Genomic DNA, 21,120 nt, shown 5'->3' with positions numbered 1-21,120 from the left:
ACGCGCTATCTCAGAGTCGTCCCCCTCATCATTTTTGTTGCCCTTTTCTGATCCTTTTCCAATTTATCTTTTCTGAGATGCAGTGACCACATCTGCACGCAGTATTCAAGGTGTGGGCGTACCAGGGATTTATATAGAGGCAATAGGATATTTTCTGTCCTATTCTTTCTCCCTTTCTTAATGATTCCCAACATTCTGTTTGCTTTTTTGACGGCTGCTGCCCATTGAGTGGATGATTGCAGAGAACTCTCCACAGTGACTCCAAGATCTCTCTCCAGTGGTAACAGCTAATTTAGACCCATCATTTTGTAGGTAGAAGTGTGGATTATGTTTTCCCCCATTACTTTGCATTTACCAACATTGAATTTCATCTGCCATTTTGACGATGTCTCTGCCCCCCTGCTCTGGGGTGTTGGGAGCTGCTTCTGCCCCACTCACACTTCTCTGCCCCTCAGAGGCTTCAGCTACGTGGACTTGGTGGAGGGGCTGCAGGACGGCCGTTTCTATGCCCTGAAACGCATCCTGTGCCATGACAAGGAGGACTACCAGGAAGCCCTGCACGAGGTGGAAATGCACGGCCTCTTCGAGCACCCCAACATCCTGCGGCTCGAGGCCCACTGCATGGTAGAGAAAGGGCCCAAGCACGAGGCCCTGGCTGCTGTTGCCCTTTCTCAGGGTGAGGCCACCCTCCCTCCCAGGGGAGCCACGACACGGCCAGAGGTGCTCATCCCCTGCCCCAGGGGCACCGTGCCTGGTGCCAAGCTCTGTTTGTAGCCAAGGGGTCAGATTGCAGCTGGCCTTGGAGCCCAGTGCAGCAATGCATCCTGGGAGGGGCAGTCTTGGGGGCCAGCACTCTAGGCCAATGGCAAAGGGAGTAGGAGATGCAGCCTGAGGCAGTGTGGGGGAGGAGGAGGATGGTTACTGTCCCTCCAGGCAGCTGTTACTCCAGCCCTGCTCTGCACCTGGGTCAGAGCCACCGGTGTGAGGGTCTGCACTGGGCCTCACACAGCCAGGGCTGTGAGCTGGAGACTGGAACTGCCCAGCCAGCAGAGTCCTGGCTTGGGCAGGGCCTGGGCCCAGCAGCTGGAGGGGAAAGTTTAAAACTCCCAGGTGGCTGCAGTGGGGGTGCTGAGTTGGGGCAAATAGCCTTTAGAAAGGGGTCCACGCTGTCCAGACACCCCTCCAGCCCCTGCTGAATTCAGCAGAGCCCTGGGGCCCACCTGGTCTCTTATGGCAGTGAGTTCCACAGATGACTGGTGTCTGTGTGCGGCATCACTGTCCCTGCTGATGAGGCGGGGGCCCATAGCTTAGAGCAGCTGCTTGCTGGGAAATGAGGCCTGGGCCAGGATGCTGTAGTTTGTCACTCTCCAAAGCTGTCTCTGCTCCCCCCCCTCCACCTGCTGTCACTTATCTGAGAGCTGTTAGCAGAGGGCTCTTACTAGGAGCTGGCGCAGGAAGCCCTTCATGGCTTATCCCCCAGTGTGGGGCAGTGCTGGCAGGCTAGGCAGCTGGGGAAGGTGCTTTCTATGCCCCCTCTGCCAGTGCCCTGCAGGGAGTGTCCCACTAACCAGCCGCCTGTTTGCTCACCAGAGAGGGACCCTGTGGAGCGAGGTGGAAGCTCTGCGAGACAAAGGCATCTTCCTGGCTGAGGAGCGGATTGTCCCCCATTCTCCTTGGCATCTGCCGAGGGCTGCAGGCCATTCATGCCAAGGGCTATGCACACAGGTGAGCCGAGCCCAGCCACAGGCTAGTGCCCTTGGCCACCAGACCTGTCCCCCTCACGACTGCAGGAGCACTTGCAGTGGGCAACCGGGCACGAGCTCCTCCCATGCAGAGCTGGAGCACCAGCACTGGACTGGTGGGGGGTGGGTCAAAGTGGGGGCATCAACACTGGACCCATGGGTGTGGGTCAGAGTGGGGCATCAGCACTGGACTGGTGGGGGAAGGCTCTGTGCCCCCTCTAGGGCCTGGGAAGCTGCAGGGAACTTGCTGTCTCTTGGTCCCCACAGAGACCTGAAGCCCACCAATGTGCTGCTGGATGACAAGGAGCAGCCAGTGCTGATGGACCTGGGCTCCATGAACCGGGCCCGCATTGAGGTCAAGGGCTCCCGGGAAGCCATGGCTGTGCAGGTATGAGGCTCCCTGCCCAAGAGGTGCAGGGTTCTGCAGCCCCTCCCTGGGGGAGGGCTGGGATCAGCTGGTGGGGTCTTAGAGGTCCTAGGAATGTTTCTCTCATCAGCTGGGGCTCTCCTGGGGAGGAGGCCCTGTGTAACCCTGTCCCCACACCAGTCACAGGCCTCCTGCCCTGCTACCCCTGAACAGCCCCTGCCCCCCACTGCTGAGAGCTGGGCACAAGGCGAGCTCTGAGCAGTGACTGAGAATAGCCCCTCCCCAGCCTGGGTCAGTCCCTGGTGGAAAATGGCTCGTCTTGTCCTGCCAGTCCCCGGGGTCCTGGTGCGGGGCTCACCCTGTGCTCTGCCCTTCCTAGGACTGGGCGGCTCAGCGCTTGCACAATCTCCTACCGGGCACCTGAGCTCTTCACGGTGCAGAGTCACTGTGTTATCGACGAGCGAACAGACATCTGGGTAAGGAACCCCTTGGCGTCCCCTGTCCCGGGGCAGCTTCTCTCCCCTCCCTCTCTGTGCTGGCTAAGGGGGAACTCAGGGGAGTGGCTGACCTGGCCTGGTTCAGTCCCTAGGCTGCGTGCTGTACTGCATGATGTTCGGCGAGGGCCCCTATGACCTCATCTTCCAGAAGGGCGACAGCGTGGCTCTGGCTGTGCAGAACCAGCTCCGCGTGCCACCCAGCAGCAGGTGAGGAACATGGGAGGGGGAGGGTCTGCTCTATGCTCACCCCCTGCACAGGGACCCAGCCTCACAGACCTGCTGTGCCTCTTGCAGGTATTCCGCTGCCCTGGAGCGCCTGCTCTCCTCCATGATGGCAGTGAGCCCTCAGGAGCGGCCCCACGTCTCCCACATACTTGACCAGCTGGAGGGGCTGCAGTCAGCACCAGAGTGGCCAGGACACCACACGGATCTGAGCCCCTGCACAGCTCTGTACCCACAGGGACTGGTGTGTGTAGGGGGGTGTACACGCACAAGGCCTACGGGCAGCTGCTGACCTGCCCCAGGGACGGACTCACGGCATTGCTTTTAAAATGGAATTTTAGGTTAAAAGCAAAACCAGCCCTGTGGGGCTAAGTCCTGCCACCAGTGCCAGGCTGGGCACATGCTGTCTGCTTCAGCACGATGCTGGGCACCTGCCCTGCTGCTAGGAACTCTGCCAGCCTTGGGCCTGGGCAGGACACAGGGCCCAGCAGCCTACCCCTTCCCTCCTGCCCACCCCAGAGCTCCACTTGGCTGGGGAGGGGAAGGTGGTACGAGTACTTCACCTTCCCCAGGGCCCTGGGCTGCCTCTAGCAATCCAGCTGGGGTGGCCTTCCCAGCATTTCCTTGGCCATGGGGAGGGATGCTGCCTTCTGACCCTCAGTCAGGGGTGTTGCCTGAATCTGCTGCTGGGCTCTACCCAGCACCTCCCCAGGCCCAGCGTCCCCCTCCAGGGGCAGCCTGTTTCCCCTTCTCCTGCTGGAAGGGAGGTGGGGCCCAGCCTGTACCCCCACCAGGGCTTATCTGTTTAGTAAAGTGTGTGCACAGAGAATGTGGCCTGACTCCCTGGGATTCCTGTGACCCCCCCATGCAGCCTGGGGGGAGGGAAGACCTGGGAACATATGGGATTGGGGATAGGCTCAACCTCTACAACTCCTGACTCCAGCCCAACAGAGGCTTTCCTGCTGGGGTGGGGGGTAAGGGGCTGTGGCTGTCTGGGCCACCAATGGGGCAGGGATGAAAAATACCTCCCTCCCCCCCCCCCCAGCACCAGGGGGCAAGCAGCCTCCTGGGGGTGGGGGGGGGAAGTGTTGCTGCTGGGGCTCCACTAGCAGAGGGTGGCACTGGGACTGTTAGTTACTAGGGAGCAGGGGCCAGAGCATAAATCAATGATTAACCCCAGCCCTGTCCTGAGAGCCCTGCTGTTCCCAGTGCAGGCTGCCCCCTTCCCCCATGGGCTGCAGGGAGAGCCAGCACCCCATGGCTGGCACTACCCAGGGCCTTGGGAGCAGGGGCAGAGCCTGGCCCAGGCAGGTTCCCTCCCACCCCCAGGAGAGGGGAAACAGGGCACGGCCAGTGTAGCCCAGCCAGATGCCAGCTCACCTTCCCAGCCAATAGCCAGGGGCCCTCCCAAGCAAGGCCTGGGGGAGGGGCAGGCTCTACCCCTCCCTGCAGAGGGACATGCCCTCTTTTCCCATGTAGCTAGTCCAGCCCTGGGCTCAGCCCTGGCCATGGCCTCAGGCAGGCTCCAAGGCTCAGCCCTGCTCAGGGAGTCATGTCATGTGGAGGATGCTTCCCATCACTAAGCAACGGAACTGGCTATGCCATGCTGGCTGCTTTGTGCCGGGGTGGGGGGCAGCCTGGAAGGGCCCTTGCCCTCAGCAGGCCACTTACAGCTGGGCATATGGGGGGGGCAACCCCCAGGACCTGGAGTTTGCTGGTGGAGTTGTCCACCCCTCCTCCAGCGAGAGAACAGGATAGATCCGAGAGCCCAAGCCACACTGGGCACCTGGTCAGGCCTAGGGCTTAGAAGCCACCACTTGCCCATAGCCCAGCTAGGAGCCAGGTACCTGATTTGGGGGGCAACCTGCCCTGCTGATGGCCCATGCTACTGCGCTGCCCAGGATGTCTTGGGACCCCATTCCCAGCCCCAACACAGCCTGGCCCCAGGGCTGTAACTGGACCTGCTCAGCACCCGGCTCAGTGGGCCTAGGACTGACAGTGCAGCAGAGCTGGGACACTCACTACAGCCCTGCCCCTGGCAAGAAACAGCCACAGCCTCAGCTTTGGGTTCAAGACCAAGGAGATGGTTTATTGTTTAAAGGATTTTGCAATTCACACTATAACATGAAAGTCCTTCAGCCAGTGCCTCAGTACTCCTCTCCCTCCTCTTCATCCTCATAGGAGTCAAGGCCCACCTCCTCGTAATCCTTCTCCAGGGCAGCCATGTCCTCCCGGGCCTCTGAGAACTCCCCCTCCTCCATGCCCTCTCCCACATACCAGTGCACGAAGGCCCGCTTGGCATACATCAGGTCAAACTTGTGGTCCAGCCGAGCCCAGGCCTCGGCAATGGCTGTGGTGTTGCTCAGCATGCATACGGCCCGCTGCACCTTGGCCAGGTCGCCGCCGGGAACCACCGTCGGGGGCTGGTAGTTGATGCCAACCTTGAAGCCAGTTGGGCACCAGTCTACGAACTGGATGCTGCGCTTGGTTTTGATGGCGGCAATGGCAGCGTTGACATCTTTGGGCACCACGTCCCCGCGGTACAAGAGGCAGCAGGCCATGTATTTCCCGTGGCGGGGGGTCACACTTCACCATCTGGTTGGCTGGCTCAAAGCAAGAGTTTGTGATCTCAGCCACAGAGAGCTGCTCATGGTAGGCCTTCTCTGCCGAGATGACAGGGGCGTAGGTGGCCAGCGGGAAGTGGATGCGGGGGGTAGGGCACCAGGTTGGTCTGGAACTCTGTCAGATCCACATTGAGGGCACCATCGAATCGGAGGGGAGGCGGTGATGGAGGACACGATCTGGCTAATAAGGCGGTTTGAGGGTTGGTGTAGGTGGGGCGCTCGATGTCCAGGTTCCTGCGGCAGATGTCATAGATGGCCTCGTTGTCTACCATGAAGGCGCAGTCCGAGTGCTCCAGGGTGGTGTGGGTCGTCAGGATGGAGTTGTAGGGGCTCCACCACCGCGGTGGAGACCTGAGGCGCTGGGTAGATGGCGAACTCCAGCTTGGGACTTCTTGCCATAGTCAACGGAGAGACGCTCCATCAGCAGGGAAGTGAATCCAGACCCGGTGCCGCCCCCGAAGCTGTGGAAAACCAGGAAGCCCTGGAGCCCTGTGCACTGGTCGGCCTGCGGGAGAAAAACAAATATCAGAGCTCATTAGACTAAGTACCAGCCAATCCAGGCTGCAGCCCAGACATGGCCAAGAAGGATAGAGATAGAGAACCAGCTGGCCGAGACCTCCCCCAGTTCCCAGGCTAGCCCACCCCAACCCAGGGGAAGAACAAGCCCCAGTGTCAGAAAAGGGAGCCCTCCAGGTCCCAGACCCCTTGCCAAGTACAGCCAGCTCTCAAGGCCTCCCCAGACAAGAGCATGTTTAGCCATGTTTTGTGGGGACTTCCAGCAAGAAGCTGGAGCCCTCTTACCAGCTCCTTGGCTGGGCAGAGCGCAGACCCCCCCCCCCCCCCCAATATTCCCTCTGACAGGCTGCATACCAGCTTCCGGATCCTGTCCAGCACTTGGTCGATGATCTCCTTGCCGATTGTGTAGTGCCCACGGGCATAGTTATTGGCAGCATCTTCCTTGCCGGTGATGAGCTGCTCTGGGTGGAAGAGCTGGCGGTAGATGCCGGTCCGAATCTCATCTGGAAGGGACGAAAGGAGGGGTGTGGGACAGGACTCTAAGCCAGTGGTGGTCCCCCCACCCCCCTTAACAGAATCTGCCTGCACCCCACCCTCCTTACCTCACAGCCCAGGCTCCTGCCCCCAGCCTGGCCTCACTGGGCTGGCCCAAACAGCCTGGCGTTGCTGCTCACGCCCCCTTTGAACGTTCCTGTTGTGCACCCCATGGACATCAGCAGAGGCCGGTGCACTGAGCTGGCCTGCTGGCGCAGGGGGTGGAGGACGGCCATCCTCCACCCAACAGGAGGGCCTGGGGCACAGGCTGACGTCCCTGGAGAAGCTGCCAGGGTGTGGCGGAGGGTGTGGGACACAGCATTTCGCCCACACCAGGAAGTGGCACCAGCTGCCCTGAGGGCGTTCAGTCCAGCTCTGAGCAGTGCCGTGGCGGGAGCAGGCCTGCCGGTTGGGTAGGTTTCTCTGGGCACCAAGCCTGTGTCACGGATAACGAGCATCAGCGTACATGACGCTTCTCATCCTCAAAGCCCCCCCTGCAGTGGGGAAGGCCAGTCCCAGGCCAGGCGGAAGGGCCTGGCACAGAGCTAGGGCAGGGCTGCCCCGTGGGCAGGAGTGATTGAGGCTGCACAAGCCCGCTGCTGCGCTTGGCAGTCCAGGAGGCAAACGTGGCTCTAGCTGGGGGCCTAAATCCTTCACCAGTGAGCGCCCCCCCACCCAGGCACCGTCACTCACCAATCACGGTGGGTTCCAGGTCCACGAAGATAGCCCTGGGGACGTGCTTCCCAGCGCCCGTCTCACAGAAGAAGGTGGTAAAGGAGTCGTCCCCTCCCCCAATGGTCTTCTCGCTGGGCATCTGCCCGTCCGGCTGGATGCCGTGCTCCAGGCAGTACAGCTCCCAGCAGGTGTTGCCCATCTGGACGCCGGCCTGGCCGACATGGACTGAGATACATTCACGCTGCAGAGAGAGAAGGGCCATTGAGGTGCCTCTCCAGGCCAGTGGACCCAGAGCCCCATGCCAGCGTTGGTGGCGAGGTGGGGCCCGCGGCTCCCCCAAACTCCCGGGGGATCACAGTGCCGGGGTCTGTTCAGCGAGAGCTGCCAGACAGCCCTGGGCATTAGTGCCTGCGGGTCAGCACAGCGGGCGAAGGGACCTTGGAGAACAGTCCTGCTACCAGCTCCCCAGCCTGGGGCAGCACCGAGCCCTGGCCCAGCCCAGAAGGAGCCTGGGATTCTCAAGCAGAGAGTCCATTCCACGGGGGAGAAGGGGCTGCTTGCTCCCGGCAGCCCCCAACCCTGGTGCCCAGCACCATGGAGGCCAGGTGAGTCGTGCAGCACAGGGAAACACTGCAGGCTGCAACTGGCTGCCACGCTGCGTGTGTCCCCCCCCCCCCCCCCCACTGCAGCACTGCCCAGACTGCAGGTGTGGGGGAGCAGCCCGGCAATGTCCAATGTCCCCCCCCCCCACTGCAGCACTGCCCAGACTGCAGGTGTGGGGGAGCAGCCCGGCAATGTCCCCCCCCCCCCCCCACTGCAGCACTGCCCAGACTGCAGGTGTGGGGGAGCAGCCCGGCAATGTCCCCCCCCCCCCCCCCACTGCAGCACTGCCCAGACTGCAGGTGTGGGGGAGCAGCCCGGCAATGTCCCCCCCCCCCCCCCCCCCGAGCAGGCCCTGCCCTTGATCCAGCAGCAGTCACACTCCTAAGGATTGTGTCGGCCACACCCTGCTGATAGACCCGCGTGGGAGGTCCCATGCTGGGCACTTGCTCGATACCTGTCCTTGGCTCTGAAGGTGGCAATGCCAGGGCAGGAGCAGGGGAGGAATTGCAGCCGGGGGGTGGGGGGGGGGCCACACACGACTCCTCACCCAAGGCCACAGTGCCTTGGTGGGAGGGCTCGGATCAAACTCTTCAGTGGTGCCCATCCCCCTCGGACCCAGCCCGCAGCCCCTCACTGTCCCAGGACTGCAGCAGCCCCTGCCAGCTTACTGCTGCCTGGAGCCCCCCAGGGTCAGGTCGGAGGCTTGGCTGTCCCTGGGACCAGCTCTGGCTCCCATCCACCATCTCGCTGCAGCGCGAGGGGAGGAGCCGGGACTGCAGCGTCAGGCAGGTGCTGAGCTGACAAGCACATACCTAATGCATGAGCTACAGGCCCACCCTCGCTGCTCCCAGCCAGCCTGGGCACAGCAGCGCCATTCCCAATCCCAAGGGAACCCAGCAGCGGGCAGGGCTGCGGGGCATCAGAGTGGGGGGAGGGCAGGGAGGCTGCCCAGTACCTGCCCATGCTCTATGGGGAATAAGGCCCTTCCACCTAGCGGCATAGAGCAGCGCCCCCCTGGAGCCGCTACAGGGCCCGTGGGAGGGCTGCGGGGAGGGGACGACATAGGGAGCTTTTCCACAAGGCAGCAGGCTCATCTATGCCCACAACAGCACAGGGGCTGTTCGCACAGAGCTGGCTGCATCCGGTGGGCGCTGGTGGCCGGGATGCAGAACCCCCCTTTCCTAATCACTCCCCTCCCCCCAGCAGCTCTGACCCCCAGGCCTGCAAGGCCAGACAGAGGCCTCTGGTCACTCGGCCCTCCCACCCCCACAAGCAAGGGAGCCAGCTGGACCAGCCATGGGGCTCCCAGGGCGGGGGGCACAGGCAGGGTCCAGCTCTCAGGAGCCGCAGGGTCACAGCCACCCGCTCTGGGGGCCCAAGGGGGTCTGGGACGGGAGCCAGGATTCCTGCAGCAGCCAGAGGGCCAAGCCCAGGAGGCCCCTCCTCAGCATCAGCCCCAAACTCAAGCCGTTTATGGGGAAGCCACAAGGAGGAAGCACCCAGCTCCTTGCAGCTGCCACCTCAGGGCTGGCCTGCATCCCCGTCCCCGATGGCAGCCCGCGGAGGGCTCTGCGGCGCCCGCCAGGTCCCCCCCCGGGCTGGCAGCCCAAGCTGGGGCTGTGCGAGGCGGCAGCCGTTCCGGTCCCTGCCACGGTGCTGGACGCCGCGGGCTGTGGGTCAGGACTGGGGGGCATCAGCAGAGCGGGGGACTTTCTCCAGGCCCCGCCAGCGCTGAACCCGGGCCGCCGACGCACCATCTCCGGCCCCCGCCTGTGTGTACCGCCCCGGCCCCGCCCGGGGGAGTCACCAGGCCGCCGACATTTGAACGCGCCCAGGCCAACCAGGGAGGGCTGCGAAGCCACCAGCCCCGCCCGCCAGACGTTCCCTCCCGCCATCCGCACTGGGGGGGCGACGGCAGGAAACCCCCTCCCTGGGGAGACCCCGCTCCGGGCGCGGGGCGCTGGGCTGGCCCCCGCGGCCCTGGGCTCCTCCGCCGAGGGGGGACGGGGATCTGGCGGCGTCGCGCTACCGGCCCCTCCGAAGGGCTCCCGGGCAGGGGCGCAGCCGAGGGGGGGCCCAGCCGTGCCCTGGCCCAGCCGTCTCCAGGGGCGCAGCCGAGGGGGGGGGGCCCGGCCGTGCCCTGGCCCAGCCGTCTCCAGGGGCGCAGCCGAGGGGGGGGGGCCCAGCCGTGCCCTGGCCCAGCCGTCTCCAGGGGCGCAGCCGAGGGGGGGGGGCCCAGCCGTGCCCTGGCCCAGCCGTCTCCAGGGGCGCAGCCGAGGGGGGGGGGGCCCAGCCGTGCCCTGGCCCAGCCGTCTCCAGGGGCGCAGCCGAGGGGGGGGGGGCCCAGCCGTGCCCTGGCCCAGCCGTCTCCAGGGGCGCAGCCGAGGGGGGGGGGCCCAGCCGTGCCCTGGCCCAGCCGTCTCCAGGGGCGCAGCCGAGGGGGGGGGGGCCCAGCCGTGCCCTGGCCCAGCCGTCTCCAGGGGCGCAGCCGAGGGGGGGGGGGCCCAGCCGTGCCCTGGCCCAGCCGTCTCCAGGGGCGCAGCCGAGGGGGGGGGGGCCCAGCCGTGCCCTGGCCCAGCCGTCTCCAGGGGCGCAGCCGAGGGGGGGGGGGCCCAGCCGTGCCCTGGCCCAGCCGTCTCCAGGGGCGCAGCGCGGCCAGCCCCGCGGTGCCCAGCCCGAGGGGCGAGAGCCAGGAAACGCTGCCGGGAAGCGGGGGGGACGGGCGCTGCCTCCTCGCCAGGGGCCCGGCCTGTGCGCCCAGGCCGCGGCCTCGCCACGAGGTGGGGGAACCGGCTCCGCCACTGGACCGGCAGCGACCGAGCGGGCGGCCTCGGGGGCCCTTCCGCCAGACACGGGCAGCGAGCGGGGCTGCCCCCGGCTCACCCACGCTCCCTGGAGCGCCGAATAACCCCCCCGCCCCCGAGACAGGGCTACGGCTCCTGGTTGGGCCAGGAGCCCGGCAGAGCTATTTCCAGGCGAGCCCCCCGCCTATTAATAACCCCCCGGCCAGAGGCAGCCGCTGCCCCCCCCCGAGCAGGCGGAGTCCCCCCCGCACCCTCGTGTCCTTCCCGAGTCGGGCCGGGCGCCAACCCCCCCCCGCGGGCTCACCAGCCCCCCCGCCCCTGTCCAGCTGCCCCTGCCCGTCTGGAGCAAGCCCAGCCCGGGGGGGCCTGGCTGGGGATCCCCGCTCGCGGGGCAGCCCCCACTGCGCTGGCGCCTGCCTGTGGCCAGGGCAAGGTCGCCCTCTCCCCGCCCATCCTGCGCCGAGGGCAGGGGGGCGCTGGCGGTGCCAGGGCTCTGCCCCCCAACCCAGCGCCGCGGGCCCTTCCAGGGACCCAGCAAGGCCCGGCCACGTCGCTTCGGGCGGCCCGGCGCCATGGAGAGCCCGGCCCGGCCGCCCCCTCGGCGGGAGGGGCCCGGCACCCTCGGGAGAGGGGCCCGCCGCGGAGCGCACCAGCCACGCGCGGCGCGGAGTCCCGCACAGGATCCGGGGCGGGAGGCGCGCGGCGGGGCCCGGCCCCGGACTCCTGGGTTCCGCGCGCGCGCGGCGGGGGCCCCGGGTCAGTGCAGCGCCCCGGGGCCCCCCGGGCCCCCCACTCACCATGACGCAGTAGTGGCCGGGATCTCACGTGAGTCTGCGCGACGAGGTCTCGGTGAGAAGCTTCGCCTACTGCAGTCCTGGCGCACCGGCCTTATATACGGGGGGTGCGGGCTGGGCCCCGCCCACGGGCGGGGTGACGAGTCTGACCACGCCCCCTCCTCCAGATTTGCACAGGGGGCGTGGTTTGTTTTTAGAGCGGGGGTGTCCTAACACACTGTACCATGCAAGGCCCACCCTAAGATTACCCCCCCCCCCGCAATCCCATGGTGTTCCCCCCTTTCCCCCCCCAGCAAAGGGGGAATGTGCTTCGATGCAGCAAAACCATGTCTCTGAACATGGCTGCGGGAGGGGTCCAAATCCAAGCCACTGTCTGGGAAGCAGGTCTGGGGGAGCCCCTTCCACACTGGGCTCAAGCCCACTGCAGCCAGGAGAGACGACAGGCCCCAGCCTGCATGGCTGCAGCGTGCTCCCTGCAGAGCGCTGCCTGGCCTGCCCCAGGATACCGCGGCCCCCGGGGCCTGGCTCCCTGGGAGAGCTACCCCCGCCTTCGGGCAGCCTGTTTCTGGTGTCATATGTCTTAGAAATATCTGGAATGGGGATCCTGGTCTCCCAGTCCCATGGAGTCTCTCGGGGAAGGCTGGACCCTCTCACCCCTTGCTGACAGTGGCGAATTAACGCACGGGGCCCACGGGGCCTGTGTTGTACTTAAAGTTCTGCACAGGGTCTTTTCAGGGGGAATAAGGCAAACGCCACATTTGTTGGTAATCCATGTATCACTCAACACCGTATCATAAGATACATATTACACTCAGGCACGCACACGCGCGCACACGCCGTCTTGTTGTTGTTACCAACTAGTTGCTCCCCTTAACTTCACTGGCCAGGTGAGTTAGATGGGGGGTGGGGGGTGGGTGGAGCCGGGCTTCTGCTGATCCGGATCGATGCTCCAATCTTGACAAGACGAGACCCGGGTCCTCTGCAAGACCCCTCGCATTTATAGCCGCTTCCCTCTCATGCAAATTGTCCCAGATTCAAAATCTGGGTCTGCGTCTGTTGGTCCTTTGTGCCGCTTCCCTCTGGGTGTTCCCAAAAGAAGGTGCTGGCTTCTAACCCCCAAGCCTGTCAATATGTCGGCTCTTCTTTAGTGAGCCCACTTGGCAAGTTTTATTGTTCTTGGGTCTGGCTCCCATCCCCTCTCCAACTATTGCAGCTGTCTGGAGGTGCGGGCCTTCCACGCCTTGCTCATTCACACCTCGTTCATTCAACAGGGCAATGGATTACAAAGTGTGTGTGTGTGGGGGGGGATCTTACTCTATTCCTAGCAAAAAGACAATTTTCTTCTACCTTAATTATACTATTTTAGGGGCTTTAACATTATATCAAGGTTCAATACAAAGTTTCTATATAAGGATCTGATGCAAAGTTCCTGTATCAAAGGACTGGATACAAAAGTTGTATAAAAATAGAGGTTACATGCAGATAGACTTAATACAAGGTTATATGAAGAGACATAACACCAAGTCATATGAAAGTTATGTGAAGATGCTTAATGCAGAGATTTATCTACAGCTGTGCCCAGGGGCCCCGGACAATTTGGGGGCCTCAGGGTGTTGGGGGGGTCCAAAATGTTCTTTGTGTCCAGGGCACCAATAAATCCTAATCCGCTTCTGCTCACTGAAGGCGTGCAGTACTCCACCTTCAACAAAGGGAGCTTTGCTGGGGATTTGAGTTAAATGGAGGTTAAGAAAGTCAAAGAGAACACAGAGCATGGTGAAGGGTTTCACTTACCCCTCGCCCACCTAACCAGGATCACTGCTTCGGCAGCCAAGACGCCAGAAACCTTCCAGTTCTGCAGTCGCCCACAGAGCCTTCCAGGAAAACCAGGTGAGACAAGACCTGAATTGCTAAAGGAAACAAGCAGAGAAAACACTTTAGAAGCAAAGAAGAATCTTCCAGGCCTCTGAAGGTCAGAGAGAAGGTGGTAATAAAAAGGGGCCCCATTCCATGTCCGTTCCGTTGGCAGGCCCCTTTGCAGACAGGGCAGCCCCCCGAAATCACTCCCTGAGCCGCGTTCGGTGCCTGGGGTGCACTTCTCACCCACTCTGCTAATTCCTTCCCACTCTTCATAAAAACATACCGTCTTCTAAAGCACTCGGAAACATCCCGCAGACCTGCGTTTCCATGCAATACAGGTCCTTCTCGGACTCAGTGAGCAGGGCTTGGGCAGCTGCTAGGAAGGTTTATTAGACCTCATTTCATAGACCATCAGCATTGGAAGGGACCTCAGGAGGTCATCTAGTCTAACCCCCTGCTCAAAAAAGCAGGACCAATCCCCAATTTTTGCCCCAGATCCCTAAATGGCCCCCTCAAGGATTGAACTCACAACCCTGAATTTAGCAGGCCAATGCTCAAACCACTGAGCTATCCTTTCCCTCCCCTGTGACCTGTATAACTCACCTGTCCCGAGCCCCAGCCAATCAAACCCACCCAGCACCCCACAAATCAACCCCAGCCTCTCTCAGCACCCTGACTTATGAGCTCCCAGCGACAGGCTCTGTCGTCTCTCTGCAGACACTTACGCCGTGTTGTAACGGCAGACGCATGAGTTTGCTTTTTGATGAAGTCACTGGGACCCCACGGAAAGTGTCTTCACTGCTTCTCGTTGGGAAAAACTGAAGTGTGGAAAATGAGCGATTTGAACCTCTCAGGTCATTCATCCCAACAGCACCATTGCCATGAACGCTCGGAGCAGGTCTAATGGACGCAGTGCTTGGAAAGCAGCAGTGGGCTGTCTGCAGGGGGGGTCCCAGGGCTGCGAATGCTGCTGGAGCTGATAGGGGGCTAGCCGCAATGAGATGTTTTCCCAGAAATGTTTAAATTCGTCCTGACATGAAGAAGGATGAATTTAAACCCAGGGAAGGTTGCTGGACTGCAGATGTCACCAACGGATGAAAACATAACAATTGAGGTGATAAGCAGTTAAGTCAGTCAACACAACCTTCCCAGAGAGTAGTTATCAGTGGTTCACAGTCAGGCTGGACGGGCATAACGAGTGGGGTCCCGCAGGGATCAGTTCTGGGTCCGGTTCTGTTCAATCTCTTCATCAATGATTTAGATAATGGCACAGAGAGGACACTGATAAAGTTTGCAGACGATACCAAGCTGGGAGGGTTTGCAAGTGCTTTGGGGATAGGATTGAAATTCAAAATGATCTGGACAAACTGGAGAAATGGTCTGCAGTAAATAGGATGAAATTCAATAAGGACAAATGCCAAGTCCTCCACGTGGGAAGGAACAATCGGTGACACACACACAATGGGCAGTGACGGCCGAGGAAGGAGCACTGCGGAAAGGGATCTGGGGGTCAGAGTCGACCACAAGCTAGATATGAGTCAACAGTGTAACTCTGTTGCAAAAAAAGTGAACATCACTCTGGGCTGTAGTAGCAGGAGTGTTGTAAGCAAGACACGAGCAGTAATTCTTCTGCTCTGCTCAGTACTGATTGGGCCTCAACTGGAGTCCTGCGTCCAGTTCTGGGAGCCACGTTTCAGGAACGAAGTGGACAAAGTGGAGAAAGTCCAAAGAAGAGCAACAAAAATGAGGGAAGATTGAAAAAATTGGGTTTGTTTAGTCTGGAGAAGAGAAGACTGAGGGGGGCACATGAGAACAGTTTTCAAGTACATAAAAGCATATTAGAAGGAGGAGGGGGAAGAATTGTTCTCCTTAACCTCTGAGGACAGGACAAGCAGCAATGGGCTTCAATCGCAGCCGGGGTGGTTTCGGTCAGACATTAGGAAAAACGTCCTAACTCTGCAGGTGGTGAATACTGGAATACATTGCTAGGGAGGCTGTGGAATCTCCGTCACTTGGGATATTAAAGAGCAGGTTAGACACACCCCTGTCAGGGACGCGTAGGGGAACGCGAGCTGGGACGTGGGGAGAATCAGGAGCGGGGGAGTGGGGGTGGAAATGAGGGGAGGAGGGGTTTGGTTGGGGAGGGACCAGGCTGCGTATGAAGACAGGGAACACGGTGGTGTCTTGCGCAGCCCGGGAGGCGCCCATGCCTTGGCTCCCAGACACTCGACTCTCCAGGCCTGGCTGTGCTGAGTACTCGAGCAATAAATGAAAACCCACAAATCTGACCCCCAGGAGCCCCCAGCACTCAGCTGTGGAAGGAGCTGCCGCTGCGAAGCTCTCAGAAGCACAATGCAGGTCAAGCACTGACAGGTGGAGTCTGACAAGTGCCTGACAACTTTTGGGTGTTGGAAGTGCAGCCCGGGTCCCCATGGGTGTGAATTCTGCTGTGGAGGCATTTCAAAGAGTCAGTGCACAGGGATTTTTGAGTGAAATTGCCCCTGTGCAGAGAGCCAGCAGCAAATGGCCTAGTCTGTTGCTGGTGAAGTTACGACAGGCTCGGGCTCGGAAGCACCATCATCAAATACTTTGGCACATTTTGCAGACAGCAAGATGGCTGCGTAACACATAGACCCACAGGGTTAGAGGGGACCGCACGGGTCATCTCGTCTAAACCCCGATGAGATGCAGGACTTGTTGGGTCTCACCCATCCCAGACAGACGGCTCCAGCCTCCTCTCGAAAACCTCCAGGGAAGGAGCTTCCACAACCTCCGGAGGCATCTGTGCCATTGTCTGACTGCTCTTACGGGGAGGACGTTTCCCCTGAGATTTAATCGAAACCTGCTCTTTCTGTCGTTTGAACCCATCGCCTCTTGTCCTGCCCCCCGTGGCAAGAGAGAAAAACTTTTCGCCATCTTACCTGTGGCAGCTTTTCAAGTATTTGAAGACCCCTATCATGCCCCCCCACAATCTCCTCTTTTCCAAACTGAACATACCCAGTTCCTTCAGCCTTTGCTCGTCCGACTTGCATTCCATCCCTGTGATCATCCCTGTCGCTCGCCTCGGGATCCTTTCCAGTTTCTCTCCATCCTTTCTACACAGCGGGGACCAAAGCTGGGCCCAGGTCTCCAATTTATCGAGATCCCTCTGAATTTTATCTCTGTTCTCCAAAGTGTTGGCAACCCCCCCAGCTTTGTGTCATGTGCAAATCTGATCAGTCTGCTCTCTAGTCCTCCACCTGGGGCACTGATAAAGACGTTAAACAACACCGGACCCAGAACAGCTCCCTGTGGAGCCCCACTTGAGCCCTCCCTCTGCTCTGACATCAGTCCATTAATGGGGATGTTTTTTTTGCAGTTAATTACGTATTCACTTAATGGTGGTTCTGTTGAGCCTGTATTTTCCCAGCTTACTTATCAGAATGCTGTGTGGGACTGTCTCAAAACCTTGCTGAAGTCCATCGTATTCCCCCATTCACCAAACCAGTTACCCATATTACCGACATTAATAGATTTTAAGGTGGGAAGGGACCAGTTCTCAGTCTGACCTCCTGTATAGCACAGGGCAGAAAATTCACCCAGAGACTCCTATAATGAACCCAAGAACTTGTGTTTGACTAAAGCATCTTGCAGGAAGGCACCAGCCTGACTCTGAAGCCACCAAGAGATGGAGGATCTGCCCCTGGTCTGACAGGAACGTTCTCTGTTGGACACATACTGAGCAGATGCAGTTTAACTGCTGGTTTAGATCAAATAAAAGCAGTAGCGAAATGCAGAGAGTTGCGGAGATCACAAAACATCTGGAGAAAGCGATGTCCACCTCTGCCTCCGGCCCCCAAACCCTGCCAGGCTGGGCGAGGGCAGGGGGCAGACAGACCGGGCCCGAGAAACACGGCTCACCCATCAGCCAGTCGGAAAGGATTAGCAGATAGATTGGGGCTAGTCCACAAACCAGGGGGAACCAGAAGCCCTCCCCTACTCGGGGCAGGGTGCGACTGACACCATGGGACAACCAGGCAGATGCCCAGAGCAGTGAAATAGGTGGCAACTGGCTAATGAAAGTGACCTCCAAGGAAAAGTAAACGATGCTCGTAGTAAGGCTCCTCTGACCATGCCCTGTGTGACTGAGAGGTCCCCAGGAGCCAGAGCAGACCCAGCTGAGTGGAGGGCCCCTGCAGTGGACGGGCATGCCGGGCCTGCTCCCCGGCATGTTCTCTGCACCCCACAGGTAGGTAGAGGCCCAGTGTGCCATGGGGCGAGCTAACGCCCCCTCTCCCTTCTCCTGCGGGTTTCACAGCCTGTGGGGACAGCAAGGCAGGCCGTAAATGAACAACTGGACACCGACGTGGAGATCACCATGCACAAGCGACAGCAGAGCCTGCCTGGGGCTAGGAACGCAACGCGGGATTTGCTTCCCCCCAGCACTAGGTACGTTCCCAGGGCTGGGGCCACGCTGCAGCCGGCCAGCCAGGAGAGAGCCCTGCACTGTGCGGGGCCGGGGAGCCGGCTCCAGCAGGGCAGGGCCGTTGTGCCCGTCGGGGCCGACTGCTCTGCAATATTGGAACAAACGTGTGGTCAGCTGGGTGCATCAGCGAGGGGGGCAGGGCAGAGCTCAGGCCCTGCTGCCCCAGAGCCATGAGCCCCGCCCACCTGCGCCAAAGGAGAATCACCGTTAGTACAGGGCCCATGGCGCACAGCAGAGGCAGAGGGGACACAGACACGCTAGCCAGTTCATTACAGCGAGTTTACACCCTGTGCCCCTCCCCCCGGGAGCCATGGCCCAGCTCCAGGGAGCCCGCAGAACATCCCAGGCATGAGCCAAAAGCAGAGTCCCCCAGGAACTCGGTCCCACTACAGACAATGGCTGGGGAAGGAGAATGCTGCAGACAGTGGCCCCCCAGCAGGAACCCTGGCTCTCCCCCGCCCCCGCACTCTGGATCTCCCCCCCCGGGCGGGTTTATTCAGTGCGTGTTTTTGCAGACTGCGCAAAAGCCACATTGTGCCTCCGATGGAGCGAGCCGTAGCTCACTGAAGCTCATGCTCAGATAACTCGGTTCGTCTCGAAGGTGCCACGAGTCCTCCTGTTCTTTCTGCGAATACAGACTAACCCGGCTGCTGCTCTGAATCCTGTCATTGTGCAAACAGTTTGTTGACCCGGGTGTGCAGAGAGAGGTGGAACCAGCCCAGCCGCATGGGTGCTCAGAGCCGTTGGGAGCAGGAGGAAGTGGCCGGGCAGCCAGCCAAGCCAGGCAGAGGGCTTCAAGAGGAAATGGTTAATTAGCGGAAGGCTGAAGGCAGCTAGCAGAGGCACCAGCTCCCAGGGCTCTCACTTGTCCCCAGCTCAGCAGGGCCACGGGGGTGCGACACAGCACAGCGCCCCCGGCACTCGCAGGGTTAACGCCCTCCTGAGCACACCTGGTGCCCACGCCCAGGCAGGTGGCGAGGGGTGCGGTAAGGAGCCTGGAGCTGCGGGATCATGAGAGAGACAGGCAGAGAGCTTAGCCCTGGCCCTGCCGCTGACGGGCCAGGCAAGCCTCCAAAGCACATGATGGACTTTTGTGCTGGCTGGCCAGGCCTTTGTGCTGGGCACAGAAGAGCGGTGCCCTGCGGGGGAGGCTCAATTGCTGCCCCGGCCTGGGTGACACACAGCCACGCCCGGTGGCCTGCTGCCTTTGCAAGTGCGCGGGGAAGGGCTGCACGGTCCCCAGCCTGCCCCCTTCAGTGCAGCGAAGGCCACTCCTCCTCCTCCAGCATCGCCGGGGCTGTGGCGGGTCCTAGTTCTCTTTACGGCCAGTTTCTCAGCGTGACGCCCAGAGCAAATGTGCCAGTGCCTGGGCTGGAATCTGCTACGGCTGTGACCATCTCTCCGCCTCGGGGTGGCGGCTGACACAGGCCTGCTAGGAGCGGAACAGCGGGCTCCCGGCCCTGTCCCCTCTAGGGACTCCACGGCGCTGGCCCTTGGCCTCAGTGTTCCTAGCTGCCAGTGGCGGGAGCTGTAGGAGGACCAGGGCTGGAGAGACAAGCCGGGGGGGGCGGAGTTCCCTTCAGCTCCCTGATTCCACACACAGCCCGCGGGAGATGGGTGCTGAACTCCTGCCAGGGGCCAGAGCGTATCCTGCGGGGAGAGGCAGGAAGCCAATTCCCAGCTCGACACCCTGCCGCACCTGCCTCAAGCCCTGGACTAGGTGGAGAAATCCTGGTGGTTAGAGACCAGTGAATGGCTCCATCTGGTGAGCACAGGCAGGACTGTGGACCCGGCTTCTCCCTTCCAGGGCTTTGGGTGCTCGTGGCCGTGACTGAGGCCTCCAACTCCAGGGCTTGTCGGGGCAGCGGGGCATGCGGTGAACAGGTCACTGTGGAGTCCAGGTTGCTGAGCACCCGCCTGCTGGGAACGGAGCCTAGGGACAGTGCGATTTCACAAAGCTCCCTTCACGGCGGTACGACTGTCACGTGCATTAGACAAACTATGTCCAAAGAGAAAAGGAGGACGTGTGGCACCTTAGAGACTCACCCATTTATTTGAGCGTGAGCTTTCCTGAGCTGCATCCGATGAAGTGAGCCGTAGCTTGCAAAAGCTCATGCTCAGATAAATGGGTTAGTCTCTAAGGCGCCACAAGTCCTCCTGTTCTTTTTGCGACTACAGACTAACACGGCTGCTCCTCTGAAATGTGTCCAAAAACTGCAGCGTGAATTTGCCGTGTCCCCCTCCCAAAGCCAGGGGCCTGCAGGGCTGGCGTTGCAGGCGGCGACGAGGAGAGCTGGGGGTGGCTTGCACCCACTCAGCAGTGTCTGGCTACAGCGAGCTCTGTTGTGGGCCCAGAAACCCCCCCGGCGGCGCACAGATCTCTGCTGCTCATTAGGTCTGGGAGCGGGGCTGCTGCGCCAGCCACCTCAGCGACAATCAGCTGGTTCTGCTCTCAGCCGTTCTCCGGCTCGGCACCTGCTGTGTAAGGTGACAGTTAGTGAGGGCTTGGTGCCTAGTGGCCAGGAAGTTCTGCTTCTAACTTCTCAGCGTGACGCGTCGCGCCCGCGGCACACGGGACTGCCTCGGGTGTCAGGGTTGTTCAGAAGAACGATACAGCCAAACAGAGCAGGAGGGGAACGGTCCCTCTCCAAGGACAACTGGAATGTAGGAACAGTCAGGGCGCTGTGCGATGCCCCTGCCCAGCCCCTGGTCTGGGAGCGCCTGGCTTCTAGGAGGTCCCACAGAAGCTCCTGCACCATCTGGTTTCTAGGTGGCTCCCAGCTGGGATGGTGGGAGCTCCCTAGCGGGCTTTGGAGGCGAGCGGCTGGGGCTCCCCAGGGGGCAGGGCACTGGCCCTTAGAAAGGAAGTCCAGTTCCCCAGCCCCCCATGGATGCAGGGTCTCTGCAAGGCAGGGACAGTGACTGCCTCCTGCAGAGCACTCGTGGGGAGAGTGCCAGGTGCAGACAGGTGTGAAGGGGGCTGATGGCAGCTCCACCCTTCTGTAGAAGGTCAAGGTTTAATGGGCCAGTTGGCCTGGAATGGCAGTGCTGGCAGCCGGCCAGGAATGAGTGACAGGATTTCACAGGGAAAACTGGGGGAGGGGTGAAGGGAGAGGGGGGCGTGCTTTGGTTTCCACTGGCGGGGTGGGGGTGGCATCTGGACAGACTGGCTCCCTCACGCGGATGGACAGACGAGCCCACTGCTGGAAGGTGTTAGCCCAAGCTAGCCCACACGGACTGGCATCTCGTTTACACCCCAGGCAAGACAAGGGCAGAGGGGCGCTGCTGTAGGGCTTGGGCAAAAAGGACGAAGGACGTAGAAGGCCAAGACTCTCGGGGAGCACCGGGCATGGCTTTGCTGAGAGTCCTCAGCGTCCTGCCACCTTCCCGCGTGAGGCCAGTGGGCTCCCCTCCAGCCCC

General features: G+C 61.3%; 2 protein-coding genes across 2 annotated transcripts in view; one reads left to right on the top strand and one right to left on the bottom strand.

Annotated features, from left to right (window-relative positions):
* STK16 (serine/threonine kinase 16) overlaps positions 1-4,943 on the top strand; it is a 5,527-nt gene extending 584 nt beyond the window's left edge. Inside the window, 10 exon segments of the mRNA XM_073304837.1 lie at positions 456-651; positions 653-676; positions 1,591-1,662; positions 1,664-1,725; positions 2,010-2,130; positions 2,489-2,506; positions 2,508-2,585; positions 2,692-2,813; positions 2,901-3,015; positions 3,017-4,943. Of these exon segments, the coding sequence (XP_073160938.1) occupies positions 456-651; positions 653-676; positions 1,591-1,662; positions 1,664-1,725; positions 2,010-2,130; positions 2,489-2,506; positions 2,508-2,585; positions 2,692-2,813; positions 2,901-3,015; positions 3,017-3,040 (832 nt within the window). The 3' untranslated portion in view covers positions 3,041-4,943.
* Positions 4,891-11,468, bottom strand: LOC140895362 (tubulin alpha-4A chain-like). The gene is given in 10 exon segments (XM_073304836.1): positions 4,891-5,407; positions 5,409-5,540; positions 5,542-5,604; positions 5,606-5,650; positions 5,653-5,781; positions 5,783-5,836; positions 5,838-5,957; positions 6,323-6,471; positions 7,196-7,418; positions 11,382-11,468. Coding segments are annotated over 10 exon segments (1,350 nt in total). The 5' UTR covers positions 11,385-11,468; the 3' UTR covers positions 4,891-4,975.
* Positions 11,469-21,120: the final 9,652 nt, after the last annotated feature.

The sequence above is a fragment of the Lepidochelys kempii genome, chromosome 11, assembly GCF_965140265.1.
Source record: "Lepidochelys kempii isolate rLepKem1 chromosome 11, rLepKem1.hap2, whole genome shotgun sequence".
Taxonomy (NCBI): domain Eukaryota; kingdom Metazoa; phylum Chordata; order Testudines; family Cheloniidae; genus Lepidochelys; species Lepidochelys kempii.
This window is presented reverse-complemented; position numbering and strand designations above follow the sequence as displayed.